We start from the raw sequence: 20,184 nt of genomic DNA, 5'->3' as shown, positions 1-20,184 counted from the left end.
TTTTGTCGTGTGTGTGTTATTTTACTTATTCAAGTTTTCAAGAGCAGAGCAGTCTGGTATAAAAGGCGCGCTAGCAAAGTTATTGCTGGTCCCCCATTGAATCTGTTGAAGTTATTTTGGCTTGGATAAACTCTAAATTATGGTGCCGCCATATCAATTATCAAATACAGCTGTGGTGGCGCTGTCCCTTTTGATTGAATTGAGGGCTTTGCTTGTATTTTGCACTTCAGTTTCGAATTGACAGGCATTTCAAAGGCGGTGCTGTAGATGAAAGTCTCCTGCTTGCTTCTCCCTCCTCACCACATCAAGATTTGTTGTTCAAACTCATTACAAAGGCTGAAGTGTAATCAGACTGTGTCACCTACAGCACAGGATCTGTTGATCTGGTATGTTGCACCATGTCCTGATTCAACACAACAAACAACTGAATTAGCCATGGGCTCAACTCTAGGTTTAGTGTGATTAAAAGCTATTGCTAGTATTTGTTACAACAACTGCCACTGGATTGAATCTCTTAATGTAAGCACAGCAATCTGCAGTTTGTTTTTTCCCTGTTGAGTGGCTTTTCTAGTAACCTGTGCATTCATGAACTGCAAAGCCACCAAGACTTCCTTGAAATAAGGATGCAGCTCTATTCAACCTTGTCCTGATTCAATATAGATTGAACGTGGCGTTAGAGCCACCTGATTATCTGCTGAAGCACGTTTTCCAAGCCCTTTTGAATTAAAAGGAATGGAAAGAAACACAGGTGCATGGTCCTGCCCAAGTGATGCACATGCACTTATTTCAGATTATCCGGTTGCTCTGAAGAGGTCACCTTCTGGAAAGGAGATGCCTCATTATGAGCTCCGGAGGTCTCTAAACCTTTGCAATGATGACCGTCTAGTCCTTATCTAAACCAGAGCTTGATTCCCATTGATTGGCCCTTGAGCTTGAGTGTAACGTGCATTTAAAAGTGTAACATTTTTGCGTTGCCTGTTACGCAGGTAGGAGGGTAGCTGGTGACTGCATTAACCAACATGTTCATCAATCTCCTGCATGTCGTGATAGATCGCTTCTGCAAACCCGAATGAGAGAAACTTATAAAACCAGAAAAGACACACCTTGTTTCGAGGACCTACACACAGTGCGATATTAAGCCTATTCTGTAACCTTTTGGTTCATGATGAAATCGAAGAAATATTTAAAGAACAAACCTGCCCATTAACAACAGCATTCCCATATTGTGCTTCCAGCTACTATATTGTGGACAGTTTTAGACTCAACGACTGCGCTTAAAGCAGAGACCAGCTGAAAGCTAAGCATCAGCTCAAGAGGCTGTCAATGACTTTCTCTGACAAAAACATCTGCGATCTCCCATCTCCCGGCCACTTGTGCTTCAATGGAAGGTGACAGCAATCTCTCTGACCTAAATAGAATGTGTTTTTTTTACATCGAGCAGAGCTACTGTTTTTATAGTCCTACACCTGAGTGCTTGAAAATATAGTGCGTGTGTGTGGAAAAAAAAAAAAACTGCCCTTACCCTCAGCCTGAACAAATTTCTCAACATGAATTATACAAGATCTCATTAGCGTGATGTTAAGGTCCACAAAGAGGTCTGGTTACTCCAAACTACAAGCAATGGCTGCTTGCTTGTTTGAATGAGAGATGTGCAAGATAAATTACATTGACGTAGTCTTTAAAACAAGGCAAAAAAAAGAAACAGTGAAATGACAGTATTTGTTTTCCCCCAAAAATAACCCAAACTTTAACAAAATTCCAGGCATTTAAACGTAGTCCTAGCCACCTGCTGGTCACTAAACTCATTACACTTGATTTAAACTTAGTCTTAGCCACCTGCTGGCCACTAAATTCATTACACTCGATTTAAACTTAGTCTTAGCCACCTGCTGACCACTCAACTCATTACACTTGATTTAACGTTGGCTTTAGCTGACTGTTGGGTACTCAAAAAATGGCACTCTATATTTTTTGCTGAATGAGGACATTGCCCATTTTATTGCAGGTTCTGTGGCCCCCACAGACCCCCAGGTGAACTGTGCACGGCAGTAGCTCAGCTGCAGTCACAGACAGCAATCACTACTTATTCCATCCATGACACTCCCGCCACACAGCACAATGAAGATGCCTCTAACGAGCGAGGAACTGTCGCTTCCTTCTCCTTGGCAACGGTGCCTTGGTAACGGCAGGGAAATTGAACATCAAACTCAAACTAGTCCCATCCTTCCACCACCATTGCCCCCTCCCCTCCCCTCCCCTCACTACTCCTTTACTTGTCACTGTGCATCAGCTGCACCTGCAGACAGAGAGAACAAGCAACACAGACACAGCAAGAGACAGAGCCGAGAGGAAAGGGAAGCTTACTTCTTCACTTCCAGAGAAGGGCAGCTAACGCTAGCTCTGTGTTTGTTGCTGGAACAACACTGGGAGCCTAAAATCGTTTGACAGAGAAAAACAACAGAAAGCATACAAGTAAGAAGAGAGAGGTAACACAAACGGGTTTGCTTTAAAAAGGTGGAGGTAACTCCTGCGGAATGAGGATAATATTATATTTGTTTCTCAGCACAGCAGTCTAAAAGCTTCCACTTTGGAAGCTCTTGCGGTGCTTCTTTGCGGTGGAGTGCGAATGGACAGACTCTTCGATCTTGCTCGTTTTAATAGATCTCTATGTACTGGTACAATGCATGTTTATTTCCTATCATGGACAATATTTAGACAGCGTTTTAAAACCCTTTCTTTTACAATGTACTTGTTTACACATCTTTAGGCTTCTGTGAAACTGTATTCTGAAACAAATTCAAACACGATTTACGTTAGTACACATTAGCATATGGGTCATCTTGGATATTTGAGTTTGCAGGTGTTGGAGATCTGACCATGAAATATTCTCTCTGCTTTTTTTTCTGGTGAACAAACAAGGTGTAAAGCCCTGTGTGAGTGCTTTGACCCAGAGAATCGTGGAAGACAACAGCAGGGTCTGTGACTCTAGAGGAGGAGGGAGCCAGAGAGCCAAGGCTAGCGTCAAGCAGGCCTTATCTGTCCTGCAGCAGCCTCTTTTCCACACCTGAAGAAAAGGAGAATAAACAGCAAGATGGGATCTGGTTCTTCAGCCTACGCCCCCAGAACCATCCACCTGGACGTGGAAGGGAAGGTGCAGAAGGTATTAGAATAATACTGTAACACTCTGCAATGGAACTGCGCTCGTGGTTTCGTTTTTGATGACGTTAAGCTAATAGCTGTTGCTACTGGTGCCGTGATAAGATCCGTTCAATGGCATGAGCAACAAGCAAGCACAGCAACTAACTCTCTAGAGTCTAGGTGGGCAATCGCAAGCTACTATTTCCATTGTGTTCATGCTGTACCACTATCCTTACAGTGACCAAAATACTACTAATAATAATAATAATAATAATAATAATAATAATAATAATAATAATAATAATAATAATAATAATAATAATAATAATAATAATGATAATGATAATGATGATAATAATAATATTAATTAATTAATTAATTAAAGTCACGTGACTATTTGCAATTTCATTGTGCATTTTAAAAAAGCATGAACTATATTTATCTCTGTTTTTGTTATTTGGTACTTATTTAAAGGTGTTGTCCAAGACCCACTATTTATATATTCCCTCACTATGGTGCAGCGTGTGAGACACTGAGGGCAGTCGAGAAATAGTTCTGTTGAGCACGGGGCCAGGCATGTGATTGCGCCGAGTAAACATCAAGCAACAGCTTCATAAACCCGATCCTACCGTACAACATGTCCCTTATTATTCAAAATGGGCATCGATCGAGTCAGCCAGGTGCTGTCACACACGAAGACGCAATCGCTGTAGTGTGCTACTGGATAGACACCCGCTTGAACACAGCTTGATGTCTGATTAGAGCAAAGCTGATATTGTGATAATTATAAAGGCTGCTAAAACCCAGTGGAAACGGATACTCAGACTGCCTGGCATGCTGTCAGACTTTACTGCAGTTTGTCTTTGACGCGCTGCAGGGCTCTGGTCATCTCACCAGTCTCATGCATTATTTCTATGCGAGGCCTGTGAAGGCGACGCGAGTTTATAGACCGCGTTGCTACAAAAGAGTGAAGAAAACATTTCAGAAACGAAATTCACAGTGAATCCTGGCTGACTGCCACAGGAACGACACTTGAATATCTTCTGCGCGTCCTCGGAGTTCTGGCGCAATTCGCTCTGAATTCAGCCCCCCTGTGAATTCCTGTTTAATTACCTGTACGCATTCCACGATCCTTTGTAACGAATGATGCTGGACACGAGTACAAGGTCATTCATAAGTTGAAATCTTTAGTGCTTTGTGTGTGTACTGTATTTGTTCAAACACAGCAGTGGATGTTTTGTATCTGCTGTTGTAAGAGATAGTGTTTCACAGCAGAACCTGTTGCAGCCGTTTCATTAAAAAAAAAAATAATCTGCTGGCAAAATGATTGCATGAGGAGGATTTCAATGTCCAGAATCAATTCTACTTACCTAGTCAATACTAATTTTAATCACCAATGTTGTAATGGAAACTGATCACAAAACATTTATATATATATATATATATATATATATATATATATATATATATATATATATATATATATATATATATATATATATATATACACACACACACAACTCAAAGCAAACTGCTGGCAATAAATCATAAAAGATATTTAAACAGTTCACGTTTTGTGAAGGGGAATCAGCATCTCGCCACAGTGTGTGTGTGTGTGCATTTACTGTAATCACATCTAACCACAGCAATCATTTCCGTCGCTGTCTGTCTGTCTGTCTGTCTGTCTGACTCTGGTGGGCTTCTGTGTTTTAATTTTATCCCCAGATTCAAAACTAGGTCAGGCAGGTTCAGCTGATTGATAAGAGGGCAGCTGTAAGTGACCTTTTGTAAACCACAGAGGAGACAAAGGGCTTGTAGCAGGAGCGTGTGTTTGTCTTCACCAGCTGCTCCCGGAGCATGCGCACTGCCGAGCTTTCACAGCTTATCCAAACGTATTGGAATGAGAGAGTGTCTGATCCTATTAGCAGTGTGTACCAGTTCTTTCTTTCTTTCTTTCTTTCTTTCTTTCTTTCTTTCTTTCTTTCTTTCTTTCTTTCTTTCTTTCTTTCTGTACAATATTTACCCCGCCCTATATTACACACGTTCAACACTAATGGGGTAACTTTTGAAGGTAACCCTAATACAGTCAGTAAGATGGTTCCCAGGTCTTACCGTCTCCGTGTCTGCGGTGTTGAAAGGGTTAACTGTTGCTGTCTGTTTTGCTCAGGTGATGTTCAGCCGACACTGCAGTCCATGTGATATCAAGGAGCTGCTGTGTTCTTCGTCTAATATCCCCAGGTCAGTGCCCTGGTCAGCGCCTCTATATAACGCAGCATGACACACAGAGCCCATTGCAATACATTTCCTACTGTACAAAACACGTGCTTATTATATACGATCATACCGAACACGCGTTTTCATTTCGCTTTTAGAAACACTGCAATCATGCTGGTGGACCGAGAAGGAGCCATCATTTCCATTGACCCTACAATGCCATCGAATTCCCGCAGGTGAGCGGCACATTCTACCCGGGGCAGAAGAACTAGCGTCGTCACGGCTGTGGTCAGCTGAGCTGTCTCAGAATATGGAAGTTTCTGAATGAGTTCGAAATTATGATTTTTTTTTTCTTCTTTTTCTTCTTGTTTTACAGTAGTCTGTACAAAGTCGTCCCTTTATCGACTGGTCAGCTGGGAGGTAATGGAGCAGCCGTGCTCTTACTTGAACTGTTACATTAGGAACTGGATCCAGTTCTTTATAGCCGCTGTTAGCCGTTCAGCATTGAGCGGAGGGACCGGGGTAACACTGACCCTCCCTGTGTTTGTCTCTGCAGAGAAAGAGGACATGTTTCAGAATGTCTTGTCCCAGGTGGCTGAGCAGTTCAGCAGGTAATACGTATCTGTCTCTCTCTATATTTATGATGCGATCCTTAGCGTGTTTACAGTTTAGCTTTCCTTGCCTTTATATTTAGTGTATTATATAAAATGAATAATTACAGAAATGCTAGCGCAGTTTAAACAGGAACACGCATTTTGTATACAGACATCTTCCCCCCTGCGCACTCGGTACCAAGGTTGTGGGTATTACCAATGCAAATGCTTGTCAATTCAATCTAACTTATTTTGCAGAGCCTTTAGGATCAACGAGCTGAAGACAGAGGTGACGAACAGACTGGCCATGCTAGAGAAGAGAGTGGAGTGTAAGTACACAAAAAAACACAAACCACTGCACTGAATCAGCCAAAAATAAGGCAAAGGATACCGGACTGTAATTGCACACTGTATATTTGTAGTGTCACTGGATGTTGAAAATACAGACTTGCAGAAATGACAGCTGCAGTTACAGTATAAGGCCAGCAGGTGTAGACATTTAACTTTTCTTAAAAACAGTGCCATGAGAAACAGAAACACGTAGTACTGTAAGTTCCTGGCAAACTCGGAGCTGCAAACTTGCACGATCACACAGTTCACTCATTGTTTATAAACAACGCAACAGAATAAGCGAGGAAACACAGGGGTGCCATTAGCTGTTGATGGAAATTGTTAGCCAGCTGAACTGTGAGCTGCATGTCTGACTTTCAGTGGAGGGTCTGAAGGTGGTGGAGATTGAGAAGTGTAAGAACGACTTGAAGAAGCTCAGGGATGAGATGACTTCCAGAGGCAGCAGGTGAGATCCCACCCCCCTGCTCACTAATCCCACCCCCAGCAGGTGAGACCCCTCCCCCTGCCCCCCTGATCCCACCCCCATCAGGTGAGACCCCTCTCCCTGCTCCCTAGTCCCATCCCAGAAGATAAGACGCCTCCCCCGGCCCCTAATCACACCCCCAAGATGAACAGCAGAACAGGAGCATGGCAAACCTGCTTGCATGTGAAAGACTTTGATACTGGAATCAACAGCGCTAATCTGGACTTCCGTGACATATCAAAACCGTATAAAACAAACTGCAAAGACAGCTTTTAAACTGTTCAAATGAGAAGGAGAGGAGAAAGTGCATTTAGTTACAATGCCCCCAGATTGTGGACCGCAATGCCCTTTTCTATTAGAGATGTTGCTTAAAGATTTTCTTTTATAGTTTAGCCTCTTTTTTTTTTAACCTGACCTGCAAGTATCAGTTTGATTTGCTTATTTTTGTAATCTTGTGTTTTATCAGTCTAATTAATTTCCTGTTTTCTTCAGTTGTTTTATTTGGATTTTATAATAATAATAATAATAATAATAATAATAATAATAATAATAATAATAATAATAATAATAATAACTTTGTCATTTGTACTACTTCTTGATAGTCCATACTCGTGTAAAATGCTTTCAGATGGTGGTATGAAAGGCTCTGTACACATTAATAAATGGTAGAATCCTATAGCAGCAGTTTGAATTGTCTCTCTTGTCTGTGGTTTAGAGTGAACTGCCCTTGTAAGTATAACTTCCCTGATGATGGTAAGAAGATGACACCCAGGAGGGATGTCCCCAGCTATCCCAAGGTAATTCAAGCAACTGACGGCAAAAAGGAAGTAGGACTCATTTCAAGACATATTAAGATCTGACATTTGCGTGGCTTCCTTGACTTGGAAAATGCTGCACGCTATACTGTGCCATTACATTTCTGAAAAGCAGCTGTCCAGACAGTGCTGCTCTGTGACGCCAGGGTGTCGTTTCTGTGTCCACAGTACACTCTGTCCCAGGAGACCATCGAGGCTCTGAAGAAGCCTACCTTTGATGTGTGGCACTGGGAACACAATGAGGTGGGAGAAGCACAGATATTCCATTGGCATGTGCCCCACTTTGAACTGGCATGCATTCTGGTTAGCCCACTCAGTCTATAGACGGCATTGTTTTTGTACTACTGAGCCATCTGATGGCCGATAATAATGCCTCTTTTGTATGATGCGCCTTTCAAATGAACTCAAATGCTGCTCTAGATCTGCAATTAGAACCAGAAATGGTTTTTCAGCATGCTCTGTCATATTGTCATATGTTGCAACAGTGTTGAAAGGGGGAGACTAGATGATTGACTTTGTATGTTTTCTGCCAGGATCCCCTTGGAAATGAAATGCATATCTCAATGGTTCTGTCCCGGTTATGAAAATCCATTTGAAATCTGAAATTTTGCATGAATTGAACAGTGAATGAAGCATTGTTATTTTTTCCACATTGAGCGAGAGTAATAGATCCAGGATGTGATTGCGCGCAGCTGTGCACCAGTGATGTGTTCTGTGTTGATCTCTGTGCAGATGCTGAGCTGTTTGGAGTATATGTACCATGATCTGGGCCTGGTAAAGGAGTTCAACATGAACCCAATCACACTAAAACGCTGGCTGGTAAGGGCATCACATTACAACACTGGGGCTTCCTAACCCCACACCTTTGCCGTGCAGGCAGACCAGTATATATGGGCAATGTGCTGATTAACCTCTCCGGCTCTCTTGCGCCCCCAGCTGAGCATTCAGGAGAACTACCGCAACAACCCCTTCCACAACTTCCGTCACTGCTTCTGCGTCAGCCAGATGATGTACGGCATGATTCACCTGTGCAACCTGCAGGTAACGTGCTATAACATGGACTGCGGCACACAGCCAGTCGCACCCAGTCATAGATGCGCTCAAGCAAGCAATATGCAAAGGGCAGTACAGCATACCGTCGTAAATATGATGAGACAACTAAGTATGTATAACAGTTCGCTTCACTCTACTTCCGCAAGCCTCAATCTTGACGTTTTTTTTTATTGTTTTGGTCGAGAATGTCTTGCACTTTTACCCGCGGCATGCAAGTTCGACTAGAATCACGAGACAAGCGAGTGTGCTCTCTGCTGACGTGCTGTAACTCCCCAGCACGATGTTTGCTGTGGTGTATGTCGTAAACACTTCTTGTTTATTCTGTCTAGGAGAAGCTGACCCAGACTGACATGGGGATTCTCATGACTGCAGCAGTGTGCCACGACCTGGATCACCCCGGCTACAACAACACGTGAGTAGAGCAGCAGCCCTGTCGTTGAACAGAGCGGAGATCAGACAAGCTCCAGGGAGCTAAGATCTTGAAGAGGGAGAGGTCTGTTTGAAGCGTCTGAATACTCTGTAGTCACCCTTCTTTTTATTTCAATCTTGGATACAGTACAGCGATGGAAATAAGACTCCCGTTGAATAGCAGTTTGATCCATTCCTGTTTTTACTATTTCATAAGACACCTGAGCTTTTTACCTATACACACGGGGACTAATCAAGCTCTTAGTAAAACCAGGCACGGGTGAAACTGCTATGCAATGGGAGTCGTATTTCCGGTTACATAAAAAGGAAAATGCAGTATGACGATGATGATTTTGAAAGCGTTCATGTCTCTTTGCCCCAGTTATCAGATCAACGCGCGCACGGAGCTGGCTGTCCGCTACAATGACATCTCTCCACTGGAGAACCACCACTGCGCCGTGGCCTTCCAAATCCTCACCCAGCCGGAGTGCAACATCTTTGGCAATGTGGACTCCGAGGTCTTCAAGCAGATCAGACAGGTGAGGGGCGGGGCATGGGGAGGGGCATAGGCTGGACATGGGTGGGGCATAGGCAGGGCTTGGATGGGGTAGGGGTGGGGCAGGGTCGGGGCATGGGCGGAGTTAAGAGCTCTTGAAATGCTTGTCTAAATGAGGCTGCCAGTTGGTATTCCATTATTCTTTAGTATATGGAAAGCCATTGGTTTGTATTTTTTCTTTCTAAGACAAGCCGCTGCAGGCTTATTTCACTGTCTGTTTGCTGTTCTTCACAGGCCATCATCACCCTGGTCCTAGCCACTGACATGGCCCGCCACGGAGAGATACTAGACTCTTTCAAACAGAAAGTGGACAACTTTGACTTTACAAACGAGGAGCATGTGACCTGTGTGAGTAGCGCAGAAACAGAAAACGACGCTAATAACAAAGAAACGCTGCCTGTGAAGATAGTGTGATGCTGCAGAGGTTTCTTTTGGCAATGCGGTTTGAGTTGTATCCTAAATGAATGCTCTGCTTGCCTCTCTCTAGTTGAAGATGGTGCTGATTAAGTGCTGTGACATCTCCAATGAGGTGCGACCCACAGAAGTGGCAGAGCCCTGGGTGGACTGCCTGCTAGAGGAGTACTTCATGCAGGTACAGCAGACTGGCTGGGATACAGGGCAGGGGGAGAGCTCAAAGTGGGCACTGCAAAGTGGGGACACCTCTTGGGCTGTAATGCGTCACTGTGTTCCTCTTCATTCTGATCCGTTTCGTCCCTTCCTGCAGAGTGACCGGGAGAAGTCGGAAGGGCTCCCAGTAGCTCCCTTCATGGACCGGGACAAAGTCACCAAGCCCACGGCTCAGATCGGCTTCATCAAATTCGTTCTGATCCCCATGTTTGAAACGGTCATGAAGGTGCGTGCCACAGGGATTTTAGGGAATCCTTTTTTTTTTTCTGGCTAGCTTTTCTGTCGTTATCGATCAGTGCCACAAGCACGACCTCCAGCAGGATATTCACAAGCAGGATGCGCTCTGAATGTATTAATAATGCTAATGTAGTTACTGTCAGGGTGGCGGTAGTAATCTGTCACTGTTGAGACTGTTGAAACAGACTCTGCAGTGTGCTGGAAGCTGGCAGATACAGCAGGAGTGCCTGTGTTTGTGTCATTGAGGGTGCTGTTGCATGTGCTCAGTGTGAACGTCTCTCCTGGTGTCCCTCTCAGCTGTTCCCTCAGATCGAGGAGATCATGGTGCAGCCGCTGAGAGACTCCCGTGATCACTACGAGGAGCTGAAGCAAATCGACGATGCCATGACCGAGGTAGCCCCCCCTCCCTCTCCCAGCCAGCCCCCCCCCCCCTCCCAGGGGGGGAGAGGGTCGGACGGGGGGATCCCCCCACCTGCCAGGGTCGGGACAGGGGGCCCCCCCTCCCCTCGGGGGGGAGGGGAGAGGGTCCCGGGTGGATGGAGAGGGTCGGACATGGGGTAGAGCCTGCCCCCCCTCCCTCCCAGAGAGGGTCCCTCGAGGGGAAGGAGAGGGTGGGACTCTCCCACCCTGCCCCCTTCCCTCTCCCAGAAGGAGAGTGTCTCACACCCTGCCCCCCTCCCTCTGGGAGGGGGGAAGGAGAGTGTGGGACCTGGGAAGGAGAGTACCACACCCTACCCCCTCCCTCTCCCATCCTGTCCCCCTCCCTCTCCCTTCCACCTGGCTCCTTTCAGGACCGCCAGCAATCAGCTTCACTGTGACCCAAAACGTTAAACAGATTAATAAATAAACAGAAAACAAAACAAGTCAATAAATAAGAATAATCTGACAATCTGTGTTTAATACTGAGCAGTGGAAATAGTTGAACTATTCTGTTTTTGTGTTAAGTTTTCTCTTAGTATATTCTGCACAGTAGTTGGAATTAATTACCAGATATATCCTTTGGGGTATATTTACCAGAATGGTCACATAAACTAACTAACTAACTAACTAAATAAATAAATAAATAAACATTGAAATTATTATTATATTATTATTATTATATTTATTATTATTATTATTATTATTATTATTATTATTATTATTATTATTATTATTTATTTAATAACAGCTGATGATTACCTTCTACATGTTTAATTTAATAATAAAATAAACAGAAAGTTGAACCTAACAGGCCTGCTGAATCTCGGAGTGCCTGACTCGGGTTGGGTGCTGTGAATCGTACTGACTGCAGTATATGCTAACATTAAGGTGTGTCTTTTGTTCTATATGAGGCACAGAAGAAAAAAACTGAAAATATGTCACTAGGAGGGAAGAAGAAATAGGAAAGCCCTCGCCAGTGTGGTATTGTGTAAGTAAATTAGTAGTGAACTGTAGTGCTAATCTTGAGCACCTTCTCTTGTGCCTCTTTGTGGAGGACACTGTTTACGCCTTTTCCCCCTGCCGTTCTGAATTTCTGCTTCAGGGCAGTGCTTGCCACAACAGAGCTATATTTACTCCGCTTTTGCGACAGCACAAAATTGTCATCACTGTAAGGCAGCAGTCAGACGTTTCCTACGGTGCTTTCACGTACAGTACAGAAGTTATTTTCAGATTAGCTTTACAACTTTACCAAGCCGACCGCAGCTTCGTCATCAATTGTAGCCAAAAGCATCCAAACCCAGCTGTTGCTTTGGCTTGGGGTTTCTTTGGCATGGAAGCCAGGAAGTGGTGAGACTTTGTGCTGCCACAAGAGCTTGATAATCAGGGCACAGACGATTGCAACAAATTGAAATCCCAGAGTATTGTCCTCGTTTTTTTATCCTGGCTGCACCCAGCATAGTAAATAGTAAATAAATATAAAACGAATAATTGTCTAGCTGACTGCGAGCAAAGACAGCGATACCTGCTATAAGCGTGACCCTGCTAAAATAAGCCATGTCCTCTGAAGTTGTTAGAAGCTGTTTCCTAGTCATGCTTGCTTTGAGACGCTTCGTTGTTTGAAACCTCACGCAGAAATCTCGTTCCTGTGTCATTGTTCTTTCTTGTCGCTGTGTGCTTCGTTGCAGGGATCGTGGTTGTCCGTTCGGTTTGGGGATCTCAACAGGCCTTCCAGCTGAGGCTGGCGCTGTGGGATTGAGTCTTCCTTCATGAGCCACTCACAGCAGTGGTCGGAGAGTTTCACAGTCCAGCGGATTTGTTCCTACAAAGGATTTTGGAATTAGTTATTGGTAACGCTTCATTCTAGGTAGCATTAGTTACACAATAAAGACACCCTGAAAGAGACAAGCTTCCCACCGTCTCGGTGTGTTTAACATGCCTTTGCCAAGGGAGTGTGTGTGTGAAAACAAACAGTGGAGGTACTTGTAGGCTTTGATGCCATGGTAACAATACTAACTTTTAAATCAATTAATGTGTTTGCAATGTCATTTATTACATAATTAATGATCTGCTATTCCTTTCTATTTAAATCGTCAGGTATATATATATATATATATATATATATATAAAGATATATATATTTATATGGCCAATAGTTTTGCATCACCCAATAGAATTATCAAATTTCGCTTCAGAAAGTCAAATGAAACCTGCTGAATAATGTCACATCTAACATACTATTTTAATTATGTCTCAATCCTGAAATCCTAGGGGATGGTGATGCAAAGCATTTGGCCATAGCTGTACATATATGCATGTATATATGTATAGGGGATTCCTGGGGAACTGCAAAGCTGTTGCTGCATATAGGTAGCAATACTTAGGACACATCTTTGAATGTATTTACGTACAATGAAATCTGAATTGACCGTTGGTCACCGAAGGTACTGAAAATGCGTGCCACTGGAGAGCAGTGGTGACTCATCCATGATACAGTGTTGTTTCAGGAACACGATTCCCAGTCAGGTCACTGCTGAGAAGTTATTCCCTTCAACTTATTATATATATATATATATATAATATATATATATATATATATATATATATATATATATATATTTTTACAGAAATTCAACTTTGTGCCTATTGACGGCCTAAAGCAAAAAATCTAAAAGCAAAAAGCTTTCTTCAGTCAGTTTTCACTTCCATCAGCTCACCCTTTCATTTGGAAAAGGTTTGGTAACTTTACAAACACCTCTGAAGGTACAGCAATAAAGAGCAGCTCTTTGCTCTGGGTCAGTCATCTGGTAATAGTGTCCTCCAGTGTTTAATGACTCTTTCAGAGGAAACTATAAACTCTGCATCTTTCACTGTTTTTCCAAAACTGCTAACAGAAGCAGCAATGACACAATGTTTGGTTCCGGCATGAATAATTTATTGAGACCAAAACCCTGACTTAGGCCTCAGTCGGTTCAAAGTTTATGGCAGTGCCATAGTTATGCTGAATAATGGTCATGGCAGCGCCATACTTTTGATTTGATCCAGGCCTTAGCCAATTTTTGCTTTAGACAATCACTTTTTATATAATGTTTTGAAACTGTAGTCTAGCACACCTAGCGTGTTTATAAGGTTGTATTTTAAGCGTAGTTGTATCTGGATTATTTCACTATTTTTGTGCACATGTTTGAGGGAAAAAAAAAAGTTTGCTATTGCATTTTTAAAAGTGGCATAGACTGTATGATTGTATCCCACATCCAAATAGAAAAATGCTGTTAGGAATTTCTTTTATTTCCTTTTCTTTTTGATACCTAATGTATAATTATTTTCTCTTATATGCTAGAGCTGTATAAATCAATAAAACAATAAATATCTTGCTATCATTTGAGGGTTTTTGAATGAGAATTGTGGGGGTGCAGAAACTGACAATAACAGCGTCACCAGAAAACAGTGGCTAAAATAGCAGTAAAGGTTTAATTAACAACTCACTATAGAAATAATCACAGTACGTTTTTTTTTTTAAAGCCTTTTAAGTAATGTGTTTATTAACTTGTTAACTTGAAAGGGAGATCATTTACAATGCAGATCAGAAATACCAATTGAAAAGCACACATAAAGCCATATTCACACAGCATAGGTGTGCAACAGTGGAATTCATTTTGGAGTGCTCTTCAAACAGCGGGACTCTTGAACTGGCATTCACTCGCTTTCAGACAAACAAGCAAAGACAACGCTGCATCTGTGAGCTGCCGTCTGCACAGCACCTAGGAGGGCCAGTGCAGTGTGTCTTCACTCTCTGTCCGGCCCACTGGAGAGACTGACCAGAGGGCACACAGTATTCATCCGGCTTGATCCTCCCGAGCCCAGATCCTTCTAGGAACATCAGATCAGGAAACAGTAAGGCATTGTAAAACATACGAATCAAAAGGCTTGTCTGCCAGTGTAAGACATTTATATAGTTTACTTAGATTTTATGACAATGCTGTTTGATGATTGTTTAATTTAATGCATGGATATGGTAGCTGTTGCATTGCATGTATGACGACATAAGAGTCTTCAAAATGAGTCAAGATTGTTATACAAGCCTGGCAGGCTGCTGTCTCCCGAGTACACTTGATGCGCCCTCTAGTTACAGTTACATGACAATTGATTTGGGTGCATTCGTCTCATACACAAGCACTCGTTGTTATACGATGAGTAACCATGGAACAATGGAGCCATGGTGAGCTGCATGTGTGGGCCAGTCAGCCCGCCGCTCATCAGTGCCTCTCTTTGTTCGTTATTATTATCATTGCTTACCGTAGGCAGTTGGCAGTGGGCTTTTGGCTGGGGTGTGCCCATTACAAATCTTACTTCCGAAAAGACCACCTCCTGCTTCTCTGCTATGGAAGGAGGCACAGATACCCGCTTGCTTTTAAAAAGGCCAGTATTGAAAAACGCAGTGAGCCACATTCCTTTGCACACTGATGCTGTAGGCTTTGTGAACACAGCTCACTGTATTCGAAATGCAATGAAGTAGAATTTAAAATGACTGTTTCTAGACTCCTTCATTTGCTTCCTTTTGTATATTAACCCGTACTGCACTTCTGAAATGTAGAAGTGCAATGATAAGTGACTGTGTTAGATAGTTAACAGCAGCCTCATGGCATATGCCATGAAACATGAATATAACAGTCAAGCCTTCATTTAAGGAGGTGAGAGCAATGTAGGGTTTATACAGTGAAATCAGAGGCCTAAACTGTACAGTACAGGTAGAGCTCAGATTGGAAACTGAACGGGGTACAGAATATGTACCAAGTAACACGTGCAGAACAGTTGCAATGATCTTATACAAAAACTGTAAGATGCATTTAATTCCAAGTCTCTTTGCCTCTATACAGTAAAATCCAGGACAGGTATAAATTACTGTTGCAGAACTGGTTTTGTGGGTTAACAGATCGTGAAATATTAATAACCCGGGAGCCCTGTGTCTTTATCTCAGTTTTTTCTTTGTTGAAAAAAAAAAGTTGGGTTGACTTGACAGTCTCGAGTAATTTATATCTTGTTGCCGCTGTTGGTTTATAAATAAACAGAATGTTGCATTTTCATCTTTAAAACATTCAGAGTTAATTAAAGACCAGAGCTAACTTCTCGAAAACACGGCCTATAGGGACCTATTCCTAATTAAATATTTGTAATGCAGAAAAGAGCATTCTTTAAATAACTCCGGAGTTACAGCAAAAGCAGAAGGTTCTGTGCAGTGGGCTGGGAGCCGCTGACACGACACATGCTTTGTATTGACAGATATAGCACTTGCATGCAGGCTCCACGGTGTTTATTTTGGTAGATATATATATATATATATATATATATATATATATATATATATATATATATATATATATATATATATATATATATATATATATATGTATACTCAGCGATATATATAGTCTCCGACTTTGCAAACATTAGTTTAAAAACAAGGATATTGTACGTTTTTGTTGTACCGATGAGACTCTTGTTGTTTTTTTTGGAAAGTAGCCCAGTTTTTCGAATCGCTATAGTTCTTTTTTATCTAACCGTGAATTACACCAAATTAAGCTTTTTTTAAAAGATGGTGCAATTTATATACAGCTGGGCAAATGCAGTGTAAACGTGTTTTTATCGCGACATTACTTAGCGAGCAAATACACTGCAGTAATTCACTAAACGAATAGACCATTTTACCTTCACATCAATTACTGAAACATACTTTATGCATATATATTTTCCTACTGTATTAATAACAATGTAAAGTGTTAGTGGAAAAGCTGTCCCGCTTACCCTTTGGATTCCTTTTATCCTGGGATTTACTGCTTACCATGGTCACTATAATCACCAGGACGGTTAAGGAAGTCAGAACCACGATGAAAATGAAAGGAAGTGAAGGCACTGCAAGTAAAACAAACCAAGCATTTAATTCCTAAATAAATACAACAGTGGTTACATTTGTTTCCATATCTCCTGGCCTCATAAGAGTCTCTCATTTGTTTCTTCCATATGTCCCCATATAAAGACCAGAAGAGAGCTTAATCTATATGTCCCCATATGAGGTCGCCATGCATGAAAGGGTTAGGGTACAGTTATGTAAAGCTGCTATGAATCTGATAATCGCTACTCAAACTCACAGAATTGAATGGCTGATGTGTTAATCATTGTGAACCAGCAGTCAATATTTCTCATTACTGTACATGTAACTGCTGCTGGGTCTTGACGGCTTTCATGCAAAATCAAACTAGTGTTATTATGAACCATGAAAACCAGGAAGGCTCCTTCACCATTCAGGTACACCTCTACAACAATAATAACACAAGCAGCTGTGCAGTGCTTTGCTGCACTCTTACCTCTGGGTTTAACCCGTACTGCCACACTGCTGTTGCCTGCTCCGTTGCTGTTATTTGCCATGCACCAGTATGTCCCCTCATCCTCCACTCTCACTCCATCTATCACCAGATGCGCACTTTTGAAATCTGCTGCGGAATTGCGCTCTATTAGCCAGGAAACAGATGACTGTGGATTGCTCTGGAATGCACAGTGCAACCGCAGGGTTGACATCTCAGGGGCATAGATTCCAGCTTTCTCTACAGGCTGTGGAGTCTTCGAATCGATGCTGTAAGTCACGTTGAAGGATCTGGGGCTATCTGTGTCAGTGAAGAGCAAATCAAGACTTCAGAGAAAGCATTTGTTGGAGGTTAAGCTATCAGGAGCCAAAACATTTGGTCTAACGTTAGTTTCTTACACCAGTGTACCCTAACGGGTTATTCTTTACAGCCACTAGTGTGCGCCTTGTGATGGTACGGACACAACGCGCATGAGAAGTAATGAACCATTTCCATACGTACACGTCACATTGAGCGTAGTCAGTCGAGTGAGGGTCTCTGAGAGTGAGCTGTGGTTGATGTGACACCCCACAGTAGCCCCGTTGTCCGCGGGGTCAGGCGTGAATCTAAGCCGGCTGTAGGCGCTGAAGGTCCCGTCGGCGTGGTTGACTCTGTTGTTCTGAACGGCACTGTGGAGTGCTCCCCTTGTCCAGGTGAATGCGATCTCCTCCGGGTAAAACCCAGTGGCAGAGCAGTTCAGCTCCAACTCCTCACCCCCGACCACCACCTCCTCGACTGAGACCACTTTTTCTAAGAAACAGAAGGGGACATTGCTAAATCGCATGTTGACGTCGATGGCTATGAATTCACGCAGCTGTTTGCTTACTTTGCACAAGAACAAAAGCTGATGCGATATGTACAAATGCATATATTTAAAAAAAAAAAAAAAAAAAAACTACCATAAACAATTATTCTTGTCCCATTGCCGGTCGTCTCCGCAGCAGCATCCGGAGGCTTTACTGCACAGAAGTAGGTGTCCGTGTGCTGGAGTGTGAGGTTCTTAATTTCCATTGTTACAGTGCAGGCAGACATCAGCGCAGTGCAGATTAAAGAAATCCTGTCGACTGATTGGTTCGAAGTCATTCTTTCCCATTTGCCGAAAGCCCTCTCGCTTTCTGCGCACTCAAAGGTGCAGTTTACTGTTCTTGTGTCTCCCACCAGTGCAGTGATCAAGGGGGGTTGGTAGAGGTGTCTAATCCCTATACATGTTAGAAATAAGAAAGGAAATATATGTACAATAGAATCGTAACAGCGTCCCTCGGTAGAACACCTGATGTCCTTTTTTTGATTTTCTAAGCCATGCCAGATCTTAACCATGAAAGCAGGGTTTACATACGTTTGCAGATATGCGCAAAATATTCTTTTCAAGAAAGAATATCTGTGCCAGTGCCCTGTGATCTCTTTTGTAGTATGTTTTGTAGTATTTCGATTAATAAGTAAATTAAGTAAATAGCTTAGCGGAAAGCATCAAACACAGAAGCACCAGAAAACCAAGAACAAATTCCTATTTGCATGTAATTGATTGCAACGCAGAGTTAATTATTTATTATATTGTAGAATCTGAATAGTGACCGGTTCTTAATTATATCACTGAGTTCACACTATAAGTCAAGCATTTACAAGTTAAACCGAAGTCTTAATGCAACAGATTGTAAACACATTATATTATTATTATGGTATGATATTTAATTTGTCACACTTTTTTGTGTGTCTGAAGTACAGTCAAAAACTATCCAAACACAGTCTCAAATGTGTTTATAATCTATTATATAAAACGTGTGTTTACTATTTTGCAGTGCATGACAGTGTAAGGTCATCAATGCAGGTTAACATAGAATTTGTGTTTTCTTTTATTAAGATAGTCTGACAATCCTATTTCTCTATTAAAGAATGCACAAACCACCTACTTACACCAATCCTGTGGTTAGCGTATGATAAAGCCTGTTTGCTGTGCCCTAATGCTGCAGTTAAGGATCTAGCATGAGTGTGCAGAATGAACGCATTAAGTAAATAAATACTTGTACCTCTCCCAGAAGCTTGAGTTTCTAGAGCCCTGAGCCCCACCGCGAGGACAAAAAGGAGAACCTGATTCCTCAACATGTCTGCTCTTAAAAGCATTCCTCAATTTCCACATCCCACCAACCAAGCCGAACCTCCGAAGCCCAGAAGCCAAGGTACTCCTGCGAGTGCAGCGGATTTCTAAACAGTAAAACCCAGCACAGCGACACACACCAGGGAGCTGTGCTGTGTGGTTTTAACAAGGGAAGAGTAACAGGTTTTGAGGGTAAGGAACACCTCATCAGTGTGCACCACCAATACGTTTGCGCACTACTTTTAAAGGCACCTAGGTTTGTTTTTATTTGTCTTAATGGAAAGTTTCAGTCTAAAAGAAGCCTGCTTAAAACCGCTCCTGTTTAAGATGACGCTCAACCACGAGCCTTACCAAATGCAAGCCTCTCTTTTCGACTGCGACGCTATTTATTGGAAGTTATGTAATACTCCCGGTACGTGTGTCTTGAACACGCATTACTTGTTTTTACTCCTGTGTTCGTGGTCGGATTGACCGTTGTAGTTTTGTTATTTTTAAAGAAACCGTGTTTGGGGATATCACAGTTACTTAGAGACAGCCCAGAGCAGAACCCCTTGACTTCCACGCATTCGTTAGGCCAAGGTAGTACAAAGAAAATATGAACTCACTGACATATAGATCATGTTTGACAAAGCAGCCACAATAAATACTTATAAAAAATCATATGTGAATAACCAAATCTAAGACTATCAGGAAGAAGAGCTGTTTACTTTCCCACTGGCTCTGTTCATAGTCCAACTGCACAGACGAAAGAGTTTAACACTTGAGACATTTGAGAACCCTCCAAACAGCAGACAGCATGAAGCTGCGTACACTGGTGCGCTA

The 20,184-nt window shown here is 42.4% G+C and overlaps 2 protein-coding genes across 6 annotated transcripts; one reads left to right on the top strand and one right to left on the bottom strand.

Annotated features, from left to right (window-relative positions):
• The first annotated feature begins 956 nt into the window (after positions 1-956).
• On the top strand, positions 957-12,964 carry LOC121309463 (high affinity cGMP-specific 3',5'-cyclic phosphodiesterase 9A). 2 transcript variants are annotated; one of them, XM_041242405.1, is made up of 20 exons: positions 957-2,472; positions 2,920-3,160; positions 5,306-5,376; positions 5,511-5,588; positions 5,729-5,772; positions 5,909-5,963; positions 6,204-6,274; positions 6,657-6,741; positions 7,475-7,556; positions 7,743-7,817; positions 8,307-8,393; positions 8,511-8,615; positions 8,957-9,039; positions 9,418-9,574; positions 9,826-9,939; positions 10,079-10,183; positions 10,316-10,444; positions 10,753-10,848; positions 11,787-11,863; positions 12,561-12,964. In XM_041242405.1, the coding sequence occupies exons 2-19, from the start codon at positions 3,092-3,094 to the stop codon at positions 11,835-11,837; spliced, it is 1,557 nt and encodes a 518-aa protein (XP_041098339.1). In that variant the 5' UTR covers positions 957-2,472; positions 2,920-3,091; the 3' UTR covers positions 11,838-11,863; positions 12,561-12,964. The 2 variants fall into 2 exon arrangements, with proteins under 2 accessions (XP_041098339.1, XP_041098337.1); XM_041242403.1 differs by lacking the exon at positions 957-2,472 and having other exon boundaries at positions 2,773-3,160.
• A 1,338-nt stretch (positions 12,965-14,302) lies between these two features.
• LOC121309470 (cell adhesion molecule 1-like) lies at positions 14,303-19,503 on the bottom strand. 4 transcript variants are annotated; one of them, XM_041242417.1, is made up of 7 exons: positions 19,295-19,503; positions 18,170-18,469; positions 17,733-18,020; positions 17,235-17,531; positions 16,675-16,782; positions 15,169-15,251; positions 14,303-14,739 (listed from the first exon to the last, which is right to left on the bottom strand). In XM_041242417.1, the coding sequence occupies exons 1-7, from the start codon at positions 19,386-19,388 to the stop codon at positions 14,659-14,661; spliced, it is 1,251 nt and encodes a 416-aa protein (XP_041098351.1). In that variant the 5' UTR covers positions 19,389-19,503; the 3' UTR covers positions 14,303-14,658. The 4 variants fall into 4 exon arrangements, with proteins under 4 accessions (XP_041098351.1, XP_041098349.1, XP_041098348.1 ...); XM_041242415.1 differs by having other exon boundaries at positions 14,303-14,742; positions 15,169-15,248; positions 19,295-19,502; XM_041242414.1 differs by having other exon boundaries at positions 14,304-14,742; positions 19,295-19,499.
• Between the last annotated feature and the right edge of the window lie 681 nt (positions 19,504-20,184).

Source organism: Polyodon spathula, unplaced genomic scaffold (assembly GCF_017654505.1).
Source record: "Polyodon spathula isolate WHYD16114869_AA unplaced genomic scaffold, ASM1765450v1 scaffolds_1285, whole genome shotgun sequence".
NCBI lineage: Eukaryota > Metazoa > Chordata > Actinopteri > Acipenseriformes > Polyodontidae > Polyodon > Polyodon spathula.
The sequence above is the reverse complement of the archived record's forward strand: the minus strand, read 5'-3'. Positions and strand labels throughout refer to the sequence as shown.

Coding starts and splice junctions, on each gene's coding strand:
- LOC121309463 (XM_041242405.1), top strand. CDS start 3,092: ATGGGATCTGGTTCTTCAGCCTACGCCCCCAGAACCATCCACCTGGAC. Junction 5,773..5,908: donor ATCGACTGGTCAGCTGGGAG/GTAATGGAGCAG, acceptor TTGTCTCTGCAG/AGAAAGAGGACATGTTTCAG. Junction 6,742..7,474: donor ATGACTTCCAGAGGCAGCAG/GTGAGATCCCAC, acceptor TCTGTGGTTTAG/AGTGAACTGCCCTTGTAAGT.
- LOC121309470 (XM_041242414.1), bottom strand. CDS start 19,388: ATGCTTTTAAGAGCAGACATGTTGAGGAATCAGGTTCTCCTTTTTGTC. Junction 18,470..19,294: donor AACTCAAGCTTCTGGGAGAG/GTACAAGTATTT, acceptor TAACATGTATAG/GGATTAGACACCTCTACCAA. Junction 16,783..17,234: donor AGTACGGGTTAAACCCAGAG/GTAAGAGTGCAG, acceptor TTTTACTTGCAG/TGCCTTCACTTCCTTTCATT.